Consider the following 27443-nt stretch of genomic DNA (forward strand, 5'->3'; position numbering starts at 1 on the left):
TAACCAGAAACCACATAGTCTCCAACGTAACCAAATTCATGGCAACCTAGTAACGAATATCCCTAAATCCTAGAACGTAGTTTCTCGTTAGAATAACAAATCTCTAATTTTAAACTGTCAGATGTAAAATGCTGATATGTAATTTGAACCCTAAAATTCATACCTACCCGCTCATGTGTTTAAACAACCATTGATAACGAAACAAGAAAAAAAAATTACTCGATTAAAATACTCAAATGAAAAACAGTAAAGACTGTTGATATTAGAATAGCGATCGTTCTTTCTTCAAAAAACTGCAATGTTTTTATCGCAAAAACCATTTTCACTCAGTCTTTCGTTTCAATTGATAATAATTATCCCATAAGCGAAGTGTCATATTAGGGGTTAGAAAAATGTAAAAAAAATATCAATACGTAAAAAATGTTTATTTTAAAGAGTTCTATTTGTGATTTAATTTATTACGTATTACGACTTTCATATAATACCAGACATAGACTATTATATATGCTGTATTGTTTTACTGGTTGCATTCTTTATTTAATGTTGTTTTTTGTTATAATTTAATTATTTTCTTATATTAATATAGTAATTTAAATTGAATAAGATATATACAACTTATAAAAAGTAGATCACTTAAAAAAGAAGTTAGTTAACCTACTCCGCCTCCTGTTAATGATGCTATAACGGCCGAACCTAGAAAAGGTTTCTTAATATTTTTTCTTGGTCCTGGTAACATTTTCACAATTTCCCCCATTCCAGATTTAACCATTGGCCTATATCCATTTTCATCAGCTACGAAGTCAACTTGATATGTTTGTCTATCAGGTCCGACAAAGTTATAAGAGCCGCTGACGACAAGTACTCCATTTTCACCTCTCGCACGATCAAATACACCATTTTCTGTTCGTGCCGAATCCTCTGTTCTATATCTGCAAAAAGTAAACTTGTAAAAAACGTCCATCTTATAAGAATTACCAACCTGAAATGATATCCATCTTGAGTTAGAACATTTTCGTATTCAATTGCCGGAGGAGCGTTACCAACAATTTGAGATTTGCTGGAAAAAATTGTTGCACAAAACAATAAAAGTGGGAATATTCTAGCCATTAATATGTGTAGTTTACTGTCACAATGCAAAGAACATACTGAATGTCTTGCACAGAACGCATTACTAAAGAGCATTTTAAAAATATTTTTATACGAAAATTGTTGAGAGTTGTTGAGTAACATCTCAGAATGTTCAATTAAATCGCCTTGCTTTGAGTTGATCATATCCTAGTACAGACAAGATGCGTTACATAATACGTCATATCACTACATAGTAAGATCCTTCAGAAAATGAGATGCACAAATTGTTTAAATAGATAAAAAGAATATTTGCTGTATGGAACTTCCTGGTGCGGAGTTGAAAGTTTAAAAGTTATTGTCCTAATTAGTTCGACTAAAATCTGTGATATTTTTTAATGGTAATGAATAGTGCCAAACAATAAATTGGATCTAGATAATGAGAATTTATATTTTAATGAAAACGATATGAATGATTCAGCATAATATTTAAAGCGATTATTTAATTGTTTTATTTCATAATAAATCAATAATTTTATTAGATAAAGAAAGAGGTAAAATATACTAATATAAATTCCTGTGAGGTTTTACTGGTTGCATACTTGATTTAATTAAGGAGAAGTTAGTTCACCCGCTCCGCCCCTGTTAAAGTTATTATGTATTACGACCAAACCTTTATGAGGATCCCCAAAACTTTTTCCAGGTCCTGGTAACATTTTTACAATTTAACCCATTCTAGATTTAACCATCGGCCTATATCCATTTTCATCAGCTACGAAATCAACTTGATATGTTTGTCTATCAGGTCCGACAAAGTTGTAAGAGCCGCTGACGACAAGTACTCCATTTTCACCTCTAGTATGATCAAATACCCCATTTTCATTTTCTATTCGTGCCGAATCCTCTATTCTATATCTGCAAAAAATGAACTTGTAAAAAACGTCTATCTTATAAGAATTACCAACCTGAAGTGATATCCATTTTGAGTTAGAACATTTTCGTATTCAATTGCCGAGGCAGCGTTATCAACAATTTGAGATTCACTGGCAAAAATTATTGCACAAAAACATAAAAATGGGAATATTCCAGCCATTACTATGTGCAGTTCAGTGGCACAATGCAAAACACATACTGAATGTCTTGACCAGAACGAATAAATAAATACCATTAAATGCATTATACAAAAATACTTGCATATTGTTGAGAAACATCCAAGAATATTGAATTAAATAGACTTGCTTCAAGTACAGACGAGATGCGTTACATTAAACGTCAAATCAGTAGCAAGATCCTTCAGAAAATGAGATGCACAAATTATTTAAATATAGTTACGAGAATAGTTGCTGTATGGAATTTCCCGGTGAGGAGTTGAAAGTTTAAATGAACAGTGTCAAATAATACTTTGGATCGAGATAATGCGAATTTACATTTTAATAAAAACGATATGAATCAAGAAATGTTAATTATTTACAAATAACAATTTCTGTTCTAATCCTCACCATTATCAAGTTACAAATCTACTCAGACCAAAATAACGTGTGTTCAAAAAAATACATATGTATTCAAGTGCTCTGGTGCTTGCTCTTGGTTCCGTTAACGCATGGCGTAGCTTCATCAGTTGTCAAATATTTCGTGAAATTGGAAGTGTAGGACAAAAGATGAAAGTGGACGATCATCAATTTCAGAAACTGTTAAAAGAGTCGGGGAAATACATAATATAAAATGAACTGAAAACTTCTATTTGTTATTTATCACAACAAATAAAGCTATGATCAAGATGAGGTTATGTATCTGAAGGATTTGTCATCTAAAAAAAAAAGTAAACCACCAGCTACTTAACCACAAATTTATTTGAACACCTGTTAGATCATTTCCATTGTAATTTCCTTAATATCTGCTTTAAATAATCATTTGCATAATCCATTCATACACTAAAAATTTTTTACTCAAATAATTTATTAGGTGTTTTTACTTAAAAAAATGCTTTTATTGGAAAGTGAACTTATTCAATTAAATATAAATATAAATTATGTATTTTTAATTATTTGTATGTTTTTAATTATTGTCTATTTTGTGTCATATTTCCTACATCTATTTTTCCCAAAAATAAATTACATTTTTCAACCCAAATTGCCTCCAACTAAACTACCAAGGACAGCGCCATTCAATCTACCATCGTCATCTTCATCTGACAATTCGCTAATTTCCGGAATGTACCCATTTTCATCTGCCGTATACTCAACCAGATACACTTTTCCATCATCCCCCGTATATCGAAAGTATCCTTCAACTTTCAAAACTCTGCTTTCATTCAGCTTTTCGTATGTCCCAGTCTCTGATCGTTCAATACCATTGCTAGTCTTGTAACTAAAAATAACAGAAAAACACAATTCTTTCAATATTGCATAATTTACATTAATAAAAATTACCTAAAAGTGTATCCATCATCCTTAAATTTAAAATCATAAAAAGTGGTCTCTGCAAGTTTGTCTTGCTCCTCGCAGTAACTCCATCTCGATATTGTAAAAGTGCAAAGAATCAAATTGCGCAACAGCATAATGGAGGTATTGTGGGTTCTTCGAAGAGTGAAGAACACTGAACACCATAAGAAGAATTCTGGTATTAACATTGTTACGTCAGTAAAAGGATGAAATATTGTTGCTCGTTAAATAATAGATAGAAAAATTTTTAAATCCAAGGTTGCGATTGTAATTACGTTGTTTTTGTTTTAATCGAGGATGTGAATTTCTTTAAAGTTGCTGCAAAGAACTTCCATTAGTTAATTAATCAATTTGAATGAAATGGAATCAAGATAAAACTTAAACATAATAATTCGTAATTTATTCTAAATATTGTTAATTCTTACATCATAGTTCATATCTTCGTCAGCTAGTTTTTATTAGTTATCGATAAAATATAAAATTTGAATCAATGTTAGTGTTTTATGTAGTTAAATAAAATAGAGTAAAGAATGCAATAACTATCATCTCCAAGACTGTAAATCAAATCAAAATCAATTTGTTGCATGTTACACGATTAAATAATAATTTTCGAAAATAAAAACGTCATAAATATATTTTTGTACTATAATTTTTATTAGTTAATAATTCAATTTTTTTATTATGCCACTGTTGCTAGTGTTGATGTTACATTATAGTTTTAAAAATTACTGCAGTCTCTTTGTGATCGTTAAAATTAATTTTAACTTAAAAAAACCTTAAAAACCATATTATACAAATAAAAAAAATCTATTACCTTATCAGCTTTAAAAAACTTCCATTAAATTGTCTTCAATGTCTAAATAAACAAAAATTATCATTTTGATCAACTTTTAATTAAAATAAGTAATTTAAAATGCTTCGAAATTAGATGCGCGAAGGGAAAGTAGCAGGCTACGAATTAGTTAATTAGAAAACAATTTGATGTCACTCCTGGAAAAACCGGAATCAAGCTTTATTAATTGAAGGTGAATTTAGTAGTTAACTTACATTTATAACTATAACAATCATCATTATGGTAAAAACGTAATAATCTGAGACAATTTACGAGCATTAAAATAATTAAAGAGTTTAATCGCACTTACGAATTGCAATAACGTAAATGTTATTTTCTTTCACAAACCATAATCATAACTAAATTAATAATAATTACCATAGACAACATTTTACAACACTTTAACATTGAAAGTATTACGAGCACATCAATAAAAATCCAACGAACAAACTTCGCGTGTAGAAGTTCAACTAAAAACACAGGATGGTTTGTAGAAGGTGATTTTGTTTCAGACAAGGTTGGCTTTATTGTCGAAGATTTCTCTTAATAATAATTCACAGCATGTAGCAAAAATGATAAAATAATAAATTAAAGTGTTCTGTCAGTAGCAATTTTTAGAATCATCTTGGTAGCAACTGAAAGTAGAATCTAATTTTAAATCGGTATTAAATTATTTAATCAGTTTCCCAATAATTGTTTATAGATCTGAAACTGAAAATCCTTGAAAAAACCATAATTAACGCTCAACGTCACAATCATAATTTTTCTACCGTATGGTTTACATTAACATTTTCAAAATTAATTCTCAAGTGAGATTATTACGCTAAGTTGAAATAAATTAAAATGATATTTACTGCAAGCTGCTTGGGTTAATTTTGATTTATTACCGTTGGTCTTTAATTTTTCGATTAAAAATCACGCAAACGTTTAATTTTAGAGGAAATAGGTAAAATTCTTGCTTGAATTATGGTATTATAAAGTGAATAGATAGAAATCTGTTTTCTCGTCTCATTAGAATTAAGCGGTAGTAGCACACACATCTAATGAATCCTCTTATGAAGTGACATAAAATTATACAACATGGAAAGCTATAACTAGACAATTACAAGTAAGAGACTTGTAATTCTAGCAAATTTGTGGTTTACGTATGCAGATTTGTAATGAGTCGGTAATTACGGGAGAAATCTCACAGCTAAAGGCATCACATATCGTACCATGCAATTATTGCATTTAGCATTAAATTGAAAATGCAAATTGTAAGTCATGCGTACGAGCAGACAAGTCTACACGAATCTAAAGAAATTGAGATGAGAAGTAAACAAATATGTATTTAAAATGCAATTTTTTAAAAATTTCATCATTTTAGGTATTAAGTCTGTGGTTTTACGTGAAGCCGTTAATCACGTTTTACAAGAAAACATGAGCCTATAAACTAAGAATTAATTAGTATCAATTTATGTGCATAAATATTTGTCAAATAATTTAAATATATGATGACAATTAAAATTATTACTTTGGCGCAAATTTATTTAAGAATTTTTATGTCTGATTGCAGATAGACTGCAGCAATTTATCAAAGTTGAATGTTGGTGACTAAAGGAGATGTCATATAAAGGTATTTTGCTTAACACTGTTAGAGAAAGTAAAGTAAACAGTTGAGATGCAGTTATGTCATAAAACAATTGTGCGCACTAATGGCACTACAAATACAAAATTTATAACGAAAGCATGACATGTAATGCAATATGTATTTTCAGTGGCTCAAAAGGATTATTAATTAAATAACTAAATTGAATTAGCTAAGAAAAACGTTTAATCTTATTGGCAAAGTTGAAAAAGTACTCAATATTTATGTAATCTTGGATAATAAATACAAAAATGGTAAGTGTTGGACCATCCTGTATATGGTCATATTTCTATGAAAAGTTATTAAGTAATATTTAATTAGTAATGAGAAAAACCAATTTTAAGTTTAGAATCAAATTCTTAAATCACATCATAGGCGTATAATATACCCAACAATTTTTTTTATAATTACACATGAACATTCTTGTGATGAAACATTATTTAAATGTATAAACCCTAGCTTGCCAATTATTAATAATAGTTAGTAGTTCGTGTACAAAAAATGTGTAACTGACAATTAGTTATAGTCGGAACGTTATAGACGTGGATTGGGGATTTGGCATTAAGTTGGCACTACCAGAAAAATTAACTAGGCGGGCTTATAAAGTATTTGGAATTTATGACAGGTTTCTCACTAACGTACAGTTCAGTCATAAGTTTTAAGCGACCTTGAGTTTGACAATCCCCAGCTAAAACGTTTTTACAATATTTATAAATCAAAGAAAAAAATTATATCGCTGCGTCTTTTTTTTCCTATTCTTCTTCCTTCCAAACTGTTCTTAGTGACTTTCGAATATTTCTACTAGACTTACTATCGTTTTTTATAACCTTTTTTCACATTCCTAAAGATACTATGCATTTTGTCCCCTTGTCTATTCTTTCTTCTGTTTCCTCCTTTTCTCGCCATTGTCAGTTATTGTTATTATTAGGTATTATTTCGAGCCTTTCATTTTGTTTATTTGCTGAACCATTTTCTACCTCCACAAATTTTGATTTTTCGTCGTTTGTTTTTAAACCCTTCTCTCTTAGCAAGAGAGAAAAGGCAGCAGCCTTTTCTAACTTTTTTAGTGCTTGTGCTAGGTTATATTTTTTTGCTCTTGTAAGAATTACAATGTCGACGGCATATGCCATCATCTCTACTAATTATTTTCATAACAATTCATAAAATGTTTTGTTGCTTATTTTACCAATTATTAATTTAGAAAAATAGTTAATGAAATAGAGAGGATGGTTACTTTTTGTAATGGTCGATCTTCACTACCCTTAGTTTATCGTATGAAACTAATTTCGTTGGTAAATAAAACAAGGACTAGTTTCCTGATTTAAATCCAATAGAAAACACGTTGGGGTAGAGTGATGGTTTAAGTAAAAGTCAAATAGGTTTATTTTTTATAAACATGAAGAAAACGTCAAAACAATAGAAAAACTTTTAATTAAGACTGTGTTGAAGAGTGTAGCTATTGTTAAGATTGCTCTTTTTTTTTAGTTCATTCGAATTAGTTCGTGAAATTAATGTGTAAATTTGATTGATGTGTTTTCCACACTTTTTTCTTAAAGATACCATTAATTATTATAAACTAGAATTCAAACAAAACATTATATTAATTGAGTTAGGGTTTTGGTTTTTTAATTAAATTTGTTGCTTTGATCATGTATTTTCCCTAATGCTATCAACAAACTTTTCCTTCGTTACAATTTTGTTCCATTTCCAAAATTATTGTTCCACATTAACCACGCTAACATTTATGAGAACAAAGTGTCTTTCGACATTTTCTTAATAAAAAAAAATAAACAGTATCATTATGTGGGCAAAATTATACCTAATTTAGGATGATAAAAATCTTGTTATATAACTCTGAAACCTCGTGAGTGATTAACTCTCGCGATTATTGTTAATTATTTTAAAATTTCCTGGATGTAAAACATTTTTTTCATTTACGAGTTTCTAAGTTAAAAATGATTTGCTGAATTGTTATTGATATGGTTTTTTATTTAAAATAGGAATTTTTTTTGCTCAACAATTAAAGATTCATATCAGGGCGAAGTGACTCATGTCTCAAAAAGAATAATACACAACGAAAATTATTTAGAAATTTTGAAAAATGATTAACCAACTATAGAAATAAAATATTGGGCAAATATTGCCCAATTATTAGAAACATGTGCAGGTACAAAGTATTAGTCCCATAAATTTGAAGACTAAACTTTTCCCATCGATTTAGAAAATGTCGCAACTTTCGCTGCCACACCCTGTAAAATAATATTGCGTGTGTCTTATGAAAACCATAATCATAATAAACGATCGTCCATTATTCCATGAAACAAAATTACCCGATGGGTAAAGCTACAGTTTTATTATTTCTCGACCCACAAAGCAATAAGTTTCTTAGAAAAACCTGTTAGTAGATATTATTATCTTATAATATTAAAATGTCATTCAAAGTCCTAAAATGTCAATATATGGATGCGCAACAGCCTTAAATCATGGGCGTTGCGAAACAGTCACAATCCTCAAATTATAAGTTCAATCCGGCCTGGAAAATATATCTCCGGCTATTCATAATGCATAATTATGTTTATTACTGCAATAATAATACATCTTCCGTAATTTTTAAATAGTCTGTCACGACCGTCCCGAAGGATGTCTCACTCCGACGAATTCCACCTGCAATAAAAAGTAGCCGCGATCCGTTTCGCAATAAAACAAAAAATTCTGTTAATTTAACAATTTATTGTCTTGCATAATCCGTAATCGAATCTCAATTCCATTATCGTATAAATCACACGCCATCATAATAAATATTGTACAAAAGCAGCAACGGCTCCAATCCTGCCACTCGATCGATTATTGTCTTCTGAAGCCGCCTCTGACGCCTTCCTCGGGCTCGGGATGCGCCGCGTTCCACTCCAGAGACCTGAGAATGGCCTCCGGGATCGGTGGCGGCACCGGGAGATGAGCTCCCTGGGGCTGGAACCCGTTCTCGTTAGCCACGTACTGGATCGAAATGGGGGTGCCGTCGGGGGCGGTGTACTGGAAGGAGCCTTGCGCTTCTTGTGCGGGTTCGGCGCTGTTGGCGTTCTTCAACGCGCCTTGTTCTTGAGCGGCAATACCGTTTTCGGTTTCGTAACTGCAAGAGATATTAATCACGATGCCGACACCGATAAGGCGACTAGACTGTTACCTCCATTGGTAGGACCCGTCGAAGTTCACATCCTGCGATTGTCTGAGGATGGCGATGGGCTGGCCCGGCTGGACCTGCTTGTAGGCCCCTCTTTGGGCCAGCACGCAGCCGACAATAGTCGCGAAGATGATCTGGTCAGAGAAGAGCGATTGTTAGTTGGAAGACAGGCTTTTCTAGGCTAGGATGTCGCAACGGAGCCGTAAATTACCAGCTAATTTGCACACAAATTCGACAGTTATGGTCCCAACAAATTAATTAACATTTTCACATTACAACTTAATCGCTAATCGGGTTAGTTAATTAATTAATTATTCTGTCGGACTGGTCCAGATGTTAACAAACTGGAAATTTCAGTTTTCAAAGATAAAAGAAATTGCACGAAATTGTGAAGGTAAAAAAAATAGGAAGAGTACTTACAAAATAAAGAAATACAAAAAATAATCGAAAATAAAAAATTTGGGAAAGTTGCACTAACGGCGAGGAAAAGAAAATTGTAAAATTGAAATTTGGAAAACTGCACTGACGGTCGGCACTGAGTATTTTGAAAATCCGTCTTGGCGGGTCGAGGCTCTAGAAGCTACTGAGGCACTAAGTCAACCTGTTACTTACCAAAGAGTTCATGATTAAGCCGTTGGTGGTCACTAAAACACTGTGGATGAGCCAGGTCACAATCTAATTTATACTTGAGATGAACGGCCAAGGGGCAAATTCGCATACCCTCACCTAAAGATGCTGGAATCATTGTAAACTGTTTTTCGGTAAGTTGAGTGATTTTTTCTTTGATGCACCGTCGCGAAGGTCACTTATCTGGAAATTATGCAGATACAAGGTGCGGTAAATAGACGGATTTGGTGAAATTTAATATCGTTGAAGTCATTGTTTCAGCTGCGAGGCACCTGCCATTGGCACATGCATATTTTACAGACAACATCACTGAAGTTCCTGCTGTTCTGGCAAAAATCACGAAATGTCAAGAATGATCTAATAGAGTTGCTATTCATTAGCGACGTTTTTTGTCTTTGCGATTTCTGCGCTCATCGCAAAATCGGAGTACACCGCGGCCACACCTGAGCAAAACTTGACCTCTAACCCACGTCCCATCACGAAGAAAATTGTTCGAAGTGCAGAAATAATCGTTCCATTATTATTTTCAATAATGCACAGTAAATGTAGAATATGAGGCTTGTGCGTCGTGCTGTAAGCTGAGCCGGACGTACCCAAGACATTTTATCTGCAATTATGCCATCAGTTACAGATTTTATTGCGGTGGTGATAATTAAGAAAAATTCTTCAACGGTAAGTCTTCAGTTGGTAGCCTTTGCATAACACGCAAGAAAAACTCCATGAATATAATCAACTTTTACTATTTGATATTTCTCTGTAACATTTAGAAAATGTTAAACCGAAAATAAGACTGCGAGAAAATTTATGGTGTCCATTATTGCCAAGACAATTTAATTTCATAGTAGCTCCGCTAAAGGATTGTCCCTTTTATTGCAAATTGCCAATTAGTTATTAATAAGTCTCGAGCGACCCCCTTAAAATTGCATAATGAGGCATAAAATAAACTAGAAAAATGTCCGCCTCACGTAGTAAAAGTCGATGAAATTCATTATCGATGATTCCACTTTTCCTCATGAATGACGTCTCAATGCTTCGCCTCGATTAGCATTTATTGAATCGATTTCAGCTTGTCTGAAAGCGTTTCAGCATGTGTTCCCATAAATGTATAGATTTCAGGAACCGATACGTAATTTATGGCTCACGATAATCTCCTTAACACCTGGCACAGCCCCAACAGATAATAACAATAATTTTGCACCATAACGACGCTCGGATCTGCAGTCGTCCGAAATACCACAAATTACACCATTTTAGCGTTTCAGGTGCTGCCATTTAGACATGTTTCAAAAATGTTGTCTAAGAGTTCATAAGTTAAAGTTTGATTCTTTGCATAAGTGTGATGGATTTCGTCACGACGACATATGCAATAGAACTGTTATTGACATTTTTAACACTAATGAAGTACAGAAATGGCGGCTACACTAAATTACACAGTCGTACTTAATTTCTCTTTCTGACAGTGCAAAAAAAAACAATCTAGTGTGACCTATAAGAAAAATTCTATTTACCAACTCTATTATGGTCACTGACAGTTGCAAATTTATCATAGTTGTTTCACACAAGAATTTTATACAACATTTAAATATCACGTGGATTTCATGACAGTACATCAGTTTTACTAATCAGAAAGGGTCGTGAAAGCGTTAACATTTCAAACGTGAGGAACTTCTCTGTGTGGTTCTGGAGGTCGATTATTTCATTATTCAAATTTAAAATCAAATATAAAATTAATCCAGACTGTATTTTTCAAAAATTTAATAAATCATCGAAAGCACCCTTGATAAATTAATTAGTAATTAAGCAAGTCAAGCAACGAGCGTTCTAAAAAGCTGTTGTCACGTGACGCAGTGCTTTTGTTTGCGTTAACAGATGGCGTAGCGTTATCAGCTGTCAAACGTAATTTATTCGGCAAGTAAACAATTATTGTGTCAACATAAAACCGGTTCTTTTCCAACTTATAAACGAAATCGTTCTTGGTTTTCTTAGTGTGACGCGATGGTTATTTTGAAAAAATTAATGAATAAATAAATGAGGTTATGTACTTGAAGGAAATGGCAACTTAAAAAGCGACCTGAGTTTTTAGAAGGGAGAAAAAACCATGGCCTGCTTCACCACAAATTTCTCTGAGCGCTGGTTATTTCCTCTTAAATAATAGAAGATAATATAATACAACATAAAATCATCAGAAGATAATTAGCTTTTATGACGCGTAATAATTCATAATCAATTTAACACGCTAGCAACACCTAATCCTTTGGTAATGATCCACACGTAATGTCTTCCATTTGCTAGGTGCTACCAATATTACATTGATAAATTATGTAAATATGAAAAAGATAGTAATAATTTATGAAAAATACTTTTGGTTCATTTCTGTTTTCTTCTTCTCCCAGTACAGTCAAAATACAATGTTTTTGAGACCATTTGACAACATATACGCCTCACTGGACTTGGTGTATCCTTGGGCAAAACTGACTGGATTCGCTCCATTTACCAGAACAAAAACTGATGACGGAAGGTACAGATACGCGGAAGAGTCAAATTTCAAGTATGTTATAGGCATCGGTAAAAACTACAAATGTCTTAGATTATTGCCTTATTACAAGAATTTAAGGTGTCATTCTGATCAATTTGTGGGGTGGAGTGGTGATTGCACTTAGCAAACTTGAGAAATCACAAGGTGGATACATAGAAGCAGTAGTGATAATCATCACTTTGATCAACGCTTGCGTCGGAAATGCCGTCACCACCATCTATGTCGCTTACAAAATCCAAAATATGTTCAAAATTTTAGATTTGATTGATCGCATCGACAAAAAGATGATATCTATGGGAATTTCTGTGGGTTATGTCAGTCTCTACAGATACCGACTGTTTACAGTTTCCATGTTCTTAATCATTTGGATGTCCAACATAACATATTATGCTTTCTCAGGAAAAAGTTTGTATGATGTTGTAACCGAAATTGTGGCCTACGGTACCAATCTGCACAATCAATGCGTATGCGTTATTTATTTCTTGTTCTTCAATAGAGCACTAGCTCAGAGATTGGTCTGGTTACAAGAGAAAATCAAGAAAATGATCAGAAGTGAATTCAGTGTGACTTACGTTGAGCAATTTATTGACGATGTTTCAGATTTGTGTCAGAAAATACAGAAAACCAGTAATTATAATTCTGATACGTTTTTGCTAAGTGTGTTAATACTGTACTCGTCGACAAATTTTATTATCTTGGTTGCAATTCTGAAGGTTTATATTATTGATGCGAGCGATGGTGCGGCACAGTATTTTATTCTTGGGGCGTTTTACAACTTGCTGATGATATCTATCGTTACAAGCCTTGAACTGGTTAAGTACAGAGTAAGTTGGAGACGGATATCTAGGATGTTAATTTAAATTTATCCTCAAAGTAGCCGTCGAAGAGTCGCTTGTGAATGCACCACGAATCACAGATCATGTTTAGCTGTTTAAATCCAACCTCACTTTTTGCGTTGTTTGTGATTTTATTCTGCAGACAGATAAGTGGTGCGTTCACAATCGACTTTTCAACGCCTACTTTGAGGTGAAATTAAAAAAAAAAACACCCGATACAAATATAATAATTCTTTTTCAGTACAAAACAACTATTTGGAAACTAGACATACTTGTAACACTGCGCTTGAAATCTGCTTCTGCTATGAGAAAAGTATTTCTTGTGTTCCTTTTAATTAAAAATTATGTTTGCCTTTTTTAGAGAAATATATTCTTGCTGCAGGGCTTGCATGCAGAGTTAAAATTCTCGCCGTTAGGTTTATTCGAAATGACATTTCAAAAACTACTGGAGGTAAAAGTTCATGTTCCGAAACGTTTCATTATATTTATTGAAAAAGCGTTTTTAGGGATACGGCTCTCTTGCAAGTATTGTGATGTTCTTAACTCAAATAAAAAATGTCCAAGAGCCGAATTAAGTGAAAAGTTGAAAAAACAGAAGATAATGTAGATTAGTATATTTTATTTCGTAATTCTAAACACATCTTTTTCTTTTAATGTTTCGTTGTTTCAGGTGTTCATTGTATCGGGTGTTCATTTATCCTCAAAGTAGACGTTGTGAATGTGCCACGGATTACAGGTGTTTGAATCTAACCTCACTTTTTATGTGGTTTGTGTTTTTACTTTACAGACTGACGACTGACTGGTGAATTCACAATCGACTCTTCAACCGCAACTTTGAGAATACGTTCAAATGAACACCCGATATATTTTTTAACATATTCTGCAACTTGAACGAAGATCATCTAAAATTTCTACTAACATTTAAATCTATTATTTTTATTAGATACAGTGGGCCGTATCACGACACCCTTATTAAATTTAATCATGACTGTGATTACCTTGGTGACAAATTTATCTCTTTCTGGCAGGTTATAATTGCATAAATCTATATCGTTTTATGTTTACTTTAATCACGAATTTATCGGCAACTTTAATAACGGTGCCGTGATACGGCCCATTATGATTAAAATGATCAACTAATAAAATTTTATATTTAATCATTTTCTTACACTGTTTTTCTACCGATTTTAGAACTTGTATTGAAGCATTTGAAATTATATTTTTTCAATAAATTCCCCAGATTTTCTTTAATTTTCTTTTAGTTGATTGTCTGACATAACTTTCCTTTTCATCTTTTCACCAAGTAAAATATAAAATTAATGGCCTATACTCTAAGAACTACTACTACTCTTCAATTATTGTCCTAAAAAAGTGCTAAATATTTTAATTACCTAATCATTAAATTCATATTTTACAAACGTACGCTAATTATAGCCATTACAAACCTTTTTATAAGTTTTTTTTGTTCATTTTAGATTGCCTTTTTGTATCTTTCTTAGGATTGCTTTGTAATACAGTTCTTAATTTATTCTGTTTTTTTTTTCTTAAGACTTGCTTTACTTTTATGAAACTAAACACAGCGTTTTAAATCTGAAATGTCAATTCGAAGTAAATAAATAAATGGCCATGAACATAACAACCATTAGTCAGCTATTATAATTCTCTCCAAATTTCTTATATTGAAGTAAAGTGCTAAATGAGCTAATCTTCATTAATGATGTATCAGGTATCATTCTTTAAAAAAAATCCGTAGACCTTTCAGCAGCTAATTTATTTATATTGCCAGTCAAACCCAACTATACACGATAATTTTTAACTTATTTAAATCATGTACGTCGTGATTTCAAAAATACCAACAATCTGAAGATTTCCATGAATAATAATGTCTAAATTAAATTCCAATTATTCTAAACTCTTGTGGGTGGACATTTCCATTAAACCTCACCTTCCCAGTTACACTAAAATATCAAAATTACCAAAGTTGAAAAACATTTTTATTAGCCGGTCCCATGTTATATTACATACTTCGATGCGTTCATTAACACATTTCTCGAACACGATTATTGCAGTTTGGCAATAAAAATATTGAAATTCTTCAAATCCACGTAACAACTGTGGTATGCACGTATTTCCATCCTTCTTCCTGTGATGCATCTCCCACAGCTCTGTCCTCATTCACTCACAATTAGCATTTTTAATATATTTTGTTGTTCGTTAACCAACATCAATAAAAATGAAGCAAGACGATAAACAAATTCAATCGTCATCGAGGAATATTTTTAATTTTGTTGTCCAGGTCAAAGAATCGCCGGCAAAAAACGAAAGTGGATTGAATGCAACAAAATGTTATTTTTAAACAATTCGCAGTGTCTTCCTCTGCGTTTCCGATTGCGCAACTCATCTTCATACCTATTACAAAATCTTAAAAATGGTTACACGCCATCGCGTATGAATGTCTGTCTGGTTCTGATTGTATTGAATTTTTATTCTTAGGAGAATTGAACAAAGTTGCATAATCGTTCTTGAAGAATTGGCACTTTTAGCTTTGTTGTCACCGAGGTACTATAAAAATTAGGTAAACATTTGTGTCGCAGCTTCCATCCTCCCACAGAAGTCGTGTTCCGTCAGATCTGAAGACATTTAAAAAATTAATTGGAAAAACGTAATCGCCGCCAAATACGCACGTTTTTATTGAACAAGTATTTATTTTTGTTGGATAAAATATTGATCAGTGGCATTTGATTCGGTGCCACCATCCACAGGAATCCATTACTGTATTGCTGGTTGCGTCGCGTCGAGATGGGTATTCTTGAAAACCAAAAGTGAAACAAAATTTATGAAAATTTATTCGCAGCGTTCATCCTTAGCAGTTTTATTGACGCGAAAATGAAACCCGTTCAAATTCCAGCTAATTAGCATCTGACATTTCTTTGTGCTCAAGATCCGTCGAATTTACGATAATTAATGACAGTGATAAAAATTAATTCAATTTCACATCGATAAGGTCATTTGGTTGGTAACCCAGATCAGGCCTAGAAGAAGAGATTATCGCCTCACAGGAGTTGTCTTCGGCGCGTGATTATGCTAATTGAAATTCGTAATTGTGATCACGCCTAGAGTGTAACGTATAATTTGAAATTAACTCGGGCTGGAATAATTCTAATTCTAATTCGGTTTCTTAACAGTGATGTCCTTCATAATAGTTCAATTGTAGCCTAAGAGCTCCACGTACATCTTCTGGTATTTTAAGTCGTGCTAGAATGTTTTCATACTACAATAAATATCACGATCGACGTTATTTCAAAGAAGAATATTTTTGCCAGTGACGATAAATCAAGCCGAACTTTAGGCGTAAACAGGGAAGTCTGAAGACCACTGGCGAGGTCTCAAATTGTGGACTAAATGTCACAACTGCCACAACACTGCTTTTGGCGTGCCACTCGCATAAAAAATTACACTTAATTAAGCAATTTGCATCATTTAAATTAATTAGATGCCGCTCGGATAAATTAGTACGTGGAAATATTACATTACCGCTATCATTCTTTAAATGTTTAATTATGATAAGATCCGTGTAACATCAATATCGAGGCGACCAGCGGTTCCCAACCGGTCCCACCTCGGATTCACTTTTACTGATTGAAGACAAGTCGATTAGTGCGAATTTCACAATTCCTAATTTTTGAGTCGAGATAAACTTGTGATGCAAGTGCTTTTATGCATCGTCACCGTGTAGGACTCTATCTTTTCCTGCCATTGTGCAATTGTATATTTATAAAATCAGTCCTAACATTTTTGCGGTTTCTGTACCACACAGAATGTAAAGAAGACTGAACCGACAACATTCTAACCCACTAAATGTCAGGATCTAGCATTTGTAGTTTGCAGTTGTTAAAGGTTCCCTCCGATTATTCATTTTACCACCATATACGTAATTTTTTTTTTTAACAGGTTTATTATGCAAATATGGACGACACCGGCTCTGTTTACGCCAATTTAGCTGCATTTTACGCCATTATGCAAATCGATGTGTTCCGACGCAACACAATTAGTAATGCATGCCGTGCACCGGACCCACTGGGACTTTGATATGACCTGCATCTGTTTATCCTTGCTAATAATTTATTATAATCTTTACCTTTACGGTGGAGATGGGCGAGATAATGACATTTCATGGCGAAAAAATCTCGAGCTTCTGGAAAAAAAATCGCTGACCGCACGTCTCGTACTATTCCCGGTGCTATAAAAATTGTCTGCAAGAAGCATGCATTGCAGGGGATATTGCTCAAGCATCTTCGCCCATCTACAATTGCAAAGGTATAAATATCAGGGAAGAGAATGTCAGTGTCATACTGCAACTGCATCGTCTTCAGCGGCGCACCATGAGGATAGCAGTAAGTACCAGTCTGGCTTAGTACTCGATTGTTCTAATACCCGTTGCAGGTCGTTGCTCTGTGTTTGGTGTCGGCGGCGGCGGCGGCTCAGCTCACCGGAAACGAACAGATCCCGATCATCAGGCAAGACCAAGAGGTGAATTTCGACGGTTCTTATCGCTCGGCGTATGAGACGGGTAATGGGATCGCGGCTGAAGAACGAGGAGTGTTGAAAAACGCAGGCAATCCTGATGCCGAGGCCGAAGAAGTTCAAGGATCTTTCCAGTACACCGCGCCTGATGGGTCTCCGATCTCGCTGCAGTATGTAGCTAACGAGGGTGGGTTTCAGCCGCAAGGGGCCCACCTTCCAGTCGCACCCACTCCACCACCGATACCGCCAGCGATACAGAGGGCGCTGGAGTGGATCGCTGCTCACCCGGAGCCGCAAGAGGGAGTCAAAAGGTTTTGATTTCTTCGGAAGGGTCGGAACACTGCCAAATACTCTCTAAATTGTTACTGTTAGTTGCCTGAGATTAGACAAGTATGTAAGACTTGTGCCATAAATATACGCGCTCAAAGGAAAACTGATTTTCTCTGGTTACAATCACAACTGTTGTGCAATTTGGGGTCAAGGCAAGAAATATTCTTGCCGCAAACATATTTAATTTAACATAAAAATTGACAAGTTTGATTGCAATTTTTTTGTTCTGTAAAATAAAAAAAAAAAACATATAGGTATAGTCGGAACGTTTTAGATGTGGATTGGGGACTTGTCGTTAAGTTGGCGTTACCAGGAAAAGTAACTAGGCGCGCTTATAAGGTACTTGGAATTTATGACAGATTTCTCACTAAATTACAGTTCAATCATAAATTTTAAGCAACCTTGAGTTTGACAATCCACATCTCAAACGTTTTTACTATAGACATGTATTTTTTTTTAATTTCAAAAGAAAATAGTCCGATTTTTGTCGATAAATTTTAATAAAGAGACAGAGGACATTACAAAATAGTAATATAATGAAAATAATTAGTATATTATTCAATGAGAATGTAATGATGATTATTACCTACGAGGATGAAATTTGTCAGACGAGCCGAAGGCGAATTATGAAAATTCAAAATAAATATGACATTTTATTACACAGTACCTATCATAGCAACTTCATAGTCTATACGATGATTTACAAGTGTCATTTTGCGCTTGGTTACACCCATGGAGTAATGAGTCGTTACCCACGGCCATGGATAATAAGTTGCATTGCGTAACAATAAACGCGTATACATAAAATATCTTATAGGTAGTATTTAACAGAAGTATAAAGAAATAATTCTTCCTCTTTAAATTGAACAAGAGATTAGAAAAATATGTCCAATCATGTTTAAATATTGGTTGTTTTAACCTTCCATTAATAATTGTGTTTAATTGTGTAGTAATAACTTGGACCTACATACTTTTTTCTGGCGCGTTTCTTCATTGAAATCATCATTGAAATACATTTTTATTGCATAAACTACGAAAGCCATTAAGATACGTCCTCACCTTACCACTCTTACGGGGTTTTCAATGTATAGTTCCTCCATGATATCTCCGTTATTTTTCAATTTTTCTGAATTAAATTTATATTTTTGGAATCCTTGCACTTTTTTGTACAAACTGACCGAATGGTTTTTGAAAATAGCAATTTTAAGGGCCACAAACCTTAGATTCGAACATGAGTGTTTATAGGAATCTGAAAATTAGGCATATCTTTGCTCAAAGTGCGTATTTTAGCAAATCATCCGGTCAAATTGTAGATTATTTAGTTTTACATCAATAAAACTTTCATTTTTGATATTCTTTTTGGATTATCTACTGAAAAATATTTTTTTATGCACCTTTAATGAAAACGGTAATTTTACAGGAGCCCACGAAAAGTAATTCTTTTTTGAACGCACTTTTTCTGACACCAACTGTGGTGCCATCTGTTGGTCTATTTAGTAAGTTAGCAACGAAACCGACAAAACCGACAATTGTCTTCTCACCATAAATTATGTAAATAAGTAATTGTATTGCAAATATGTAGTAAGTTTCTAGTTTTGTTGGAGAGCTGATAACAAATATTAGATTTAAAAAAATGGTTAATAGGTATTAATAAATTTATCTATTTGAAAAAGATAGATACTAAATAAATTTGTAATTTTTCCCTTAATTTTTCCAATGATGTCTTTTGCTTTGTAGTTTGTGCGGTCGCCTAAAATATTTAATGTGTACCTCTGCCAAAATGTGCCTTTTGTCCTCGCATGTTTTAACCCTCGGCTGCGGTTCGGCCAGAAAATTCAGACACGGACGAAAAAGATGCACTTTTTGGTCTTAATACACAAATAACTACTTATTTGTCAATCAGTCCACATCTGAGGCAACGTAAGCAAAACTTTAATTTTTAGGTTTTTTCATTCCTTCATATAACACAAGGTATTTTCTGTTGAACTCAACTTGTTGAACGGCAGTATCTTCATTCAAGTAATATTACACAATTTACATAAATTACAAAATACTTTTTTAAAAATATGGTCGGGTGTCATAACTCCATTATTGTGTAACCATGAATTAAAATGTGCATTATGAATTTGTGTAAACCACAAAATACTGCATAACACAAAAAAATCCTCTTTTCTAATCAAATAAAAGTTTGCACAATTTTTATAAATTTTTGATAAAATAATGGCAGTTATAAAAAATGAAAAACTGTAAACCCCTCAATTAAATTAAATTATAATTTTTTGCCTGATCATGTGTCCACATTAATTGATTATTTAATTTACTAATGAAGACAACAATTATCGAATTAATAATAATAATTCATGCAAGAATTCCTCGATTCGTTTTTTATGGTGTTAGATTAACCTTTTTGAGCAAAGCAATGCAAGGAATTGTTCCTCTTATGTCGTCACACCCACTCGCAGCCGCCTCGTGGTCGTATGGTAATTGAGGCGAAGACCTTTGCATCCACGAAAGATCATTAGACGGTGCGTCTTAATCCAATTACTGAAACCCCAGAGCCTTAAACGCCCTTCCTCTGCGGTTCCTCTTATACCGCGCCCTCCCATCTAAATTCACTTCGAGAAAAGGACGAAGTTCCCTCGCCAGCCTTCAAATTCGAGAAGATCCAACCTTGACAAGTGGTAAACAAGAGCTTCTTTTTTTTACGTTTTGGTTGCAACACAGTTTCGTGAGACGAGCAGGTCTGTAGTATAAATATCCGAGAAGATGTCCATTGATGTCACACCGAATCAATAACTCACCGAAACCACGTCACACCATGAAAATCGTAAGTAGAGCACTCTTCACCGCCGGTCTCTTAACTCGACTTCTTGCAGTTCGTCGCTTTGGCCGTTTTGGTGGCGGTCGCCAGCGCTCAGCGCGGCGGCTCCGAGCGTGACGCCCCCATCCTCAAGCAGGAGCAAGAGGTGAACTTCGACGGCAGCTACCACACCTCGTTCGAGACCGGGAACGGCATCGCGGCGCAGGAGCAGGGCCAGCTGAAGAACTCCGGACATCCCGACGGTGAAGCCGAGGAGGTGCAGGGCTCCTTCCAGTACACCTCCCCCGACGGGACCCCCATTCTTCTGCAGTACATCGCCAACGAGAACGGGTTCCAGCCGCAAGGGGCTCATTTGCCCGTTGCACCCACTCCACCACCAATCCCACCAGCGATCCAGAGAGCTTTGGCCTGGATCGCCGCCCATCCGGCGCCGCCAGAACCCCAACAGGGAACGAGGAGGTTTTAGTCGATGACGTTGTTGATTCAGTTGTAAATATATAAATAATTGTAGAACTTATATTTAGCAGCAATAAATGGCAGTGTTGAACTTAACAGAGTTTTGAGCGAAATTGGTGTAATTCAATTAACACATTATCATAAGTTTAAATTTAAAAAGAATTGATCAAAAGCTTAACAACATAAAAATAAATATATACGTTTTACAAAATACACATTCGTTTTTTATTGAAGATGCATAAAATTAGCAATTTACATCACTCTGGAATTATCTCTAGAATGATGAAATGCATTCAGTTTATTACCTCCAATTTTGCGTAATAAGTGTGTTATATTTTTATAATAATGCAATTAAAAAACCTTATCACATTCACTTCTGATGTAAAAGTCAAATGTAAGATTTTTTATTATGGTAGTTTACTTGCTAAGTTCAATGAAAAAAGAATTCAGAAATTGGTTGAAAATTAAATTTACATTAATGAAACAATTTTGCTATAAAATCAAAAAACACTTTTAATTAGAAACTTAAACAGGGTCATTATAAATGATGGTCTCATCGCAGTTGGCGTTGAAAACCCACACAAATTTTGGATGTGCCGCCAACTTCGCAACGTTAGACAAACTAGTAAATAGATTTCCACTACCGCTGGTAAGCGCCACCGATAGTGGTACTAGTCTCACTCATGTTATAAGGCTTGCGGCACATTCAACTATGTCACCAACGCCTACTGGGATGGGACAATAATTTATAATGACCCTGTACATGTACAAAATTATGATATGAACATTATTTAAACTACATTTACGTTAATTAAATTACATGTTAATTAAATATTTTGTCCAATTTAATTGATACTGTAGTCAATTACAACAGTTGATGAACTTACAATAATCATCAGTTAAATGTAATTAACTGCAAAGAATTAATTAATTTAATTAATTATATAATTAAAAAAATTGAGCATGCACGAGTCTTAACATGCATGTTTTATTAACAAATGAAATTTACAAACTAAAAATAATTTGTTTCATTTTTTGGAAAATAATTCTGTTTAAATCGATCTTTTCTAGAAAAAAAAAATCTGTTATAAGAAAAAATGACTAAAATAATTGTGGAGATATTTTTCCACGTGGATATTTTTTAAAACTTTTACTAAATTATTAAACTTATCATCGACAAGGTTATTTTAATATTTTCAAAAGGGTAATTTGTATCAAATAAAAAAATATAAATATTTAATGCATTTTTTTCGTTGGTTCAGTTTATAAATTACGATATATTCAATGGCACCGGGTTTTTGAAACCACACATATTTCAACGTGGTTTAATTCTCATCAACGACCTTGGGGATGAAAGGTGTTGAAATTTACGACCGTCTACTAGAGGTGTGTAGAGCTAACTGGTTTTTGCAATAAGAAGAAACAATAAAATTAACGGTTGTTTTCCACATTTTGTTTAATTTTTAATACAACTGTCCAATTAAATCCAATTCCGGCAGCATCTGCCATTTAAACGAATTTTTTACTTTATTGACATTTTCATATCATTCTGTGTAATTCCATCCAATTAGTATATTTTTAATTTAATTACCAAATTTATTACGTCTCCCTCGGTTAAAAAAAAACTGTTTTTGGTCAAATACAATGTGCGAACAAATTTATTTCAAACTACTAATAATATTTTTTAATCACTAGGACAATGATTTTAAATACAAATTGTAATATCAATTACTTAATAATTTATTGTTAATCGAACCAGAGTAATAATAACATTGCGAAGCAGTTACCAATTAATACGTAGTAATTACAATTATTTAATTAAACCAAAACCGAAGACTTCAGACACAAAAACAATCATCCGAGTCTTCATTATACCCACAGTTAGTTACGAGTATACCTTTCATTAGACTGATTGGATAGATTATTAAATATACACTGGTGTAAAAGTTAAAACTATCTTTCGCTGCATCGCTATTTTCCATTCTGCATCAGGTGGGTTATCGTAATTTTTTGTATAGGTAAACATATTTTTATACATAAAATTAATTGCATAGATTTACTTTGTTACAAATTATTTTTCTAAAGCTTACATAGTTATTTATTAAATGATGTTAGATGCTACAAATAACTTTTTTCTTAATTTTTATACTCATTAAAAATAAAGAGTACAACTTGCTAAATGTAGGTTTTATTATAAAAAATATTGTTGTGTGAATTTCTTTGAATTCCCAGATAATTATTTATCACACAAATTTTATCGAAAATGTTTTGCGCATTATTTTTACGGTTCTTTTCAACAACGAAACATAACCATAATATAAAAGAGCATTAAAAAAATGTGGTCAAGTGACCTGGTGCTTGCTTTTGTTTCCGTTAACGTATGGCGTAGCCGCTTCATTTATCAAACCATAGATTATCATTTTCAACAAACGAGCAATGGTGTGAATTTCTTTTTAGAAGTTTTGTTGGTTAGAGCTTTTTAGTTGAGTTGATTTCTCCTAAGATTAATGAGTCAATTTACATCAAAGTGAGGTTAACTATCTGAGGTAAGTGTCAAAGCACACCAATTAAAAGAGAAAAAATCATACCCTATTTGATGACCATAATTTTTTTGAACGCTCGTTATGTTGTAAACTTAAACATGAAATTACAAAGTATCTTAAATACAGGGAATGCTACCTCAGATTAATTTATATTTATTTTAGAATCTTTAATTTTAAGAAAAATAATTAGAAAGAATTTTTAGGAAACTGGAAGTTATGGGGAATTTCGATGGCCAATTAATAATGACTGCACTCATAAAACACACAACTTATTTAAATAAAATGTTTTAAATAAATAAATAATTGTTGTGTCAACTAACTTAATCAAGAATTAATTAGACCAATGTTTATTTAAGTTTTGTAAATCAAACAAATAATTTCACTTTAATTTAGAAGAGAGGCGTTAAAAGATTGAGCTTCCTTGGACAGGTCATATTTTAGGCAACAATAATCACACCAAATCATTAATCGGAGGATTATGTAAAAAATTTAACATTTCTGTTCTCGCAACACTACGAAAATCGACACACAACAATATACGCACTTTATTTCGAAATTCACGACAAGATAATTCAATCGTCTTCAATTATTAACTTTCTACAAAGCTACCTGGAATCTGGTTCTTCAAAAAATAATGAAAACAACGTTCTATTTACAATGTTTATTTAACAAAAAATAACACACTAGTTGTTTGTTGGTAACGTTGAGAGATAGTCCAAAGCCCTTTGTATTTCCGGCGGTATTGGTGGCGGCGTGGGCAAATGTTCTCCCTGCGGATGGAACCCATTCTCATCTGCGACATACGCCAATCTGATGACCTGCCCCTCGGGAGTGGTAAACTGGTACTGCCCCTGAATCACTTGTGTGTTTTCGTCCTTCAAAAAACCTTGTTGTTCCGCAAAAATCTGATTCTCGGTCTCGAAAGCGTAGTTGTAAGACCCGTCCGGATTGACTTCGTTGACTTCCCGGACTGTCTTCGCATGTTGCTCGTCAATATTTTGGCCCAAGCAGAAAGTCAACAAGCTCAAAACGACCTAAAACAAAAACCTGAAATTGATTTTTGCAACAGTCGTGATGTTAATTTAACCTTGAAATTGCAACGCTTCAGGTTGTTTTATCTCTTTATTACCCATTACCAGTTACAGCTACCGAGAAAATGATTAGATGCAAAATGAAATTTCTCACTTACGATTACTTTCATATTAACATAAAGTTCGTATGCGACTGATGCGTTCCGATATAACTTTCATTCTTTTATATGGCACTTCCCATTCAAACTTTGTTGGTGTAAAATATTTATATAAACTCGCGATTCTACCAATGGAAAAAGTGATAGTGGTAAATTGCCAAACAATCAAAGTAGGCATAATTTCGTTCAAAATTAACTAACACACGTAAATGCTGAACAGGGTCATTCCGATTATTTTGCTTTATTCTAAAGTAAAAATTAAAATAAAATTAAAAATTTTATGCTGAACAGGGTCATTCCGATTATTTTGCTTTATTCTAAAGTTTAATTTATTTTGAGACGCGATCGTTTACAGATTGGATGTACAAAAAGTTAATGGTAATTTAATTTAACAATAATACATCTCGCTCCTTTGTTGTCAGCCAATCAGCACAAATCTCAACTGATTACCATCAAATATGATTGTAATGATTGTTTGTTATGTGCTTTTAAAAACAAAGTTAAATAACAATTTGTATGTTTCATTTATTATTTATTTTCATATGCTTTATGTATTAATGAATTTAAAGAATTTGGATATTGCATTAGCTGCAAAGATCTCTAACCCCATTTTTCCAAAATTACTTGCCGTTAATCTGCAATTTCATTCTTTGTGCCATTCGGAACTGGTAGTTTACTTTATCCTCAATTTCAGCTAAATCTACTTTACAATTAAATACGTAAATACTGAATACTCCCACATCAATGGAAAAATATGCGTTTTTTTGAAAAACGTAAGGATACGTGAAGAAATGGCATGGCAATTTAGACAATAAATTGTGGACGCGCCACTGTCTTGAATTTATAGTTGAAATCATAAAAGCAATAGTAAAAAAAGGGAACTCTCGCTTTTTACACACTTCATACACTTTTTGTATAACAAAAAAGGATCTTTTTACGGATGTTGGGTTGGCGTAGGTCAGTTATTTGGTTGAACCAAAAGTACCGCCAAGATCTCCGGATTTAAATCCTTGTGATTTTTTTATGGGGGCATTTAAAACAGCTGGTCTATAGCCAGCCAATAAATTCGGTACAAGAATTCGGGAAAATCCTGAAGTTTTTTCAAAGGTCCGCGGAGGGCACAGGCGTGTATTACACATCAAGGACAACATTTTCAGCATTTACTGTGAATAAGGTACGTTAAAAGTAAGTGTTTTGTCCGTTTTTCCGACACAATTCAGTGTCAGTGTCAAATTTCTTGCGTGGTAATCGTTTTCGTTGTGGATTTTTTGCCATTTCACTTTCATTTGCTCTTCATTGGCGTTGACCACGGACCGGAATGAGGTGAATTTTGAATTTTTAAATTCGCAATTTCAGCCAATGCAAATCGTCTTCAAATGTCTTGGTGATTTACGGCTTAAAATATTTCCGCCTCTCAAAAAGTTGAGGATTTTTTTTATTTTAAAAAAACTTCAGGTTCCGTTTTCCTCAATTTAAAAAAATAAGAAAATGGGAGTAGGAAGAAAGAAAACATCAATCTGCAACAAGGAGAATAAATAACTATGTAATTCTTTATCCTCATTAAAAAGGACTAACTTTTTTGGAAATTAGAAATTGAAGACTTGCCTCCACAGAATATCAAAGGAAACCATATTAAGGAAAACCATTTGGTCCATGTAGATGCAGATAATAATAAAGTTTTGACATGGTGGAATCCTTTGAAACAAATTTTGCAGGTTCCAGTTATTCAGATTTATTTGATTTATTTGAATTCGTAATTAAATTAATTAATATCCCTAATTTTTATTTATTGTGTGTAAAGTCCATTCAAAAATCAGAAAACCACCAACCTCGCATTTTCCTCGATAATTACTATCGGCAACGCTGTCTAGTGTAAAATTTGGTGAGACTTGTAATTTTGGGGTTAAATGTTTATTAAGTGTCTTGTTTTTCTGGGTATGTTTAAGTAAAAATAATAAAAATCAATAAATAAATGAAACGTGCTGCTAATAAAACAATATGAACGAAATTCAAAGCAAGTGAATTTTATTTTGAACTAAATAAATGTCATAATTTATAGTTACCAACATAGTATGAAAAAATATCTACCTAGGGTTTTTTAAATTTTACCAACCTAAAGCAACAGGTGGTGGTTTTTTGATTTTTGAATGGACTTTATGTGTTTTCTGCTATGTAACATTTTTTAAATTTTAAATAAGTACCTATACAATGTTTGTACGAGTATATTGTACACTGCAATTATTTTCTTTTATTTGTCTAATTTCTTTATAACCTCTTTATGCTTCTTCTTCTGCTACTAAACTCTGAACTGCCAAGATAATGTATTGCTTCTTCCCTTTCTCATTTTGATCCACAGGTCTACTTCCAATAATAATGTGAAGCAACAAATTGTCTTAGGAAAAATACGACTTTTCCTTTAATTTATTAAATATTTTTGT

At 33.2% G+C, this 27443-nt stretch overlaps 4 protein-coding genes and 3 long non-coding RNA genes across 8 annotated transcripts; 2 read left to right on the forward strand and 5 right to left on the reverse strand.

The window, feature by feature from the left end:
- Positions 1-410: 410 nt before the first annotated feature.
- On the reverse strand, positions 411-3181 carry LOC138131498 (uncharacterized). Its single transcript, XR_011159829.1, has 3 exons — positions 2031-3181; positions 980-1980; positions 411-929 (listed from the first exon to the last, which is right to left on the reverse strand). It is a non-coding gene; the product is annotated as an uncharacterized lncRNA (long non-coding RNA).
- Positions 3182-3517: 336 nt separating this feature from the next.
- LOC138131499 (uncharacterized) lies at positions 3518-4680 on the reverse strand. Its single transcript, XR_011159830.1, has 3 exons — positions 4554-4680; positions 4321-4496; positions 3518-3824 (listed from the first exon to the last, which is right to left on the reverse strand). It is a non-coding gene; the product is annotated as an uncharacterized lncRNA (long non-coding RNA).
- A 3995-nt stretch (positions 4681-8675) lies between these two features.
- LOC138130729 (endocuticle structural glycoprotein SgAbd-2-like) lies at positions 8676-9902 on the reverse strand. The gene is made up of 3 exons (XM_069047352.1): positions 9756-9902; positions 9147-9277; positions 8676-9092 (listed from the first exon to the last, which is right to left on the reverse strand). Exons 1-3 carry the CDS (start codon positions 9765-9767, stop codon positions 8810-8812), a joined length of 426 nt encoding a protein of 141 aa, XP_068903453.1. The 5' UTR covers positions 9768-9902; the 3' UTR covers positions 8676-8809.
- A 4845-nt stretch (positions 9903-14747) lies between these two features.
- On the reverse strand, positions 14748-17252 carry LOC138130731 (uncharacterized). Its single transcript, XR_011159638.1, has 3 exons — positions 15827-17252; positions 15168-15772; positions 14748-15100 (listed from the first exon to the last, which is right to left on the reverse strand). It is a non-coding gene; the product is annotated as an uncharacterized lncRNA (long non-coding RNA).
- Positions 17253-17378: 126 nt separating this feature from the next.
- LOC138130730 (endocuticle structural glycoprotein SgAbd-8-like) lies at positions 17379-18099 on the forward strand. Its single transcript, XM_069047354.1, has 2 exons — positions 17379-17536; positions 17586-18099. The coding sequence occupies exons 1-2, from the start codon at positions 17525-17527 to the stop codon at positions 17982-17984; spliced, it is 411 nt and encodes a 136-aa protein (XP_068903455.1). The 5' UTR covers positions 17379-17524; the 3' UTR covers positions 17985-18099.
- Positions 18100-20661: 2562 nt separating this feature from the next.
- On the forward strand, positions 20662-21369 carry LOC138130728 (endocuticle structural glycoprotein SgAbd-2-like). Its single transcript, XM_069047351.1, has 2 exons — positions 20662-20823; positions 20873-21369. Exons 1-2 carry the CDS (start codon positions 20773-20775, stop codon positions 21281-21283), a joined length of 462 nt encoding a protein of 153 aa, XP_068903452.1. The 5' UTR covers positions 20662-20772; the 3' UTR covers positions 21284-21369.
- A 3095-nt stretch (positions 21370-24464) lies between these two features.
- Positions 24465-25215, reverse strand: LOC138131072 (larval cuticle protein LCP-17-like). Of its 2 annotated transcripts, none has more exons than XM_069047830.1 (2): positions 25006-25107; positions 24465-24850 (listed from the first exon to the last, which is right to left on the reverse strand). In XM_069047830.1, the coding sequence occupies exons 1-2, from the start codon at positions 25015-25017 to the stop codon at positions 24500-24502; spliced, it is 363 nt and encodes a 120-aa protein (XP_068903931.1). In that variant the 5' UTR covers positions 25018-25107; the 3' UTR covers positions 24465-24499. The 2 variants fall into 2 exon arrangements, 1 of the variants encoding a protein (XP_068903931.1); XR_011159707.1 differs by having other exon boundaries at positions 24704-24850; positions 24904-25215.
- Between the last annotated feature and the right edge of the window lie 2228 nt (positions 25216-27443).

Source organism: Tenebrio molitor, chromosome 5, assembly GCF_963966145.1.
Source record: "Tenebrio molitor chromosome 5, icTenMoli1.1, whole genome shotgun sequence".
NCBI classification, from domain to species: domain Eukaryota; kingdom Metazoa; phylum Arthropoda; class Insecta; order Coleoptera; family Tenebrionidae; genus Tenebrio; species Tenebrio molitor.

Bases quoted from the DNA above. Each gene is read 5' to 3' on its own strand.
- LOC138130729 (XM_069047352.1), bottom strand. The intron at 9,093-9,146 runs GTAACAGTCTAG...TATCTCTTGCAG, and splicing joins GACGGGTCCTACCAATGGAG to TTACGAAACCGAAAACGGTA.
- LOC138130728 (XM_069047351.1), top strand. From the start codon at position 20,773: ATGTCACACCGAATCAATAACTCACCGAAACCACGTCACACCATGAAA. The intron at 20,824-20,872 runs GTAAGTAGAGCA...GACTTCTTGCAG, and splicing joins CACGTCACACCATGAAAATC to TTCGTCGCTTTGGCCGTTTT.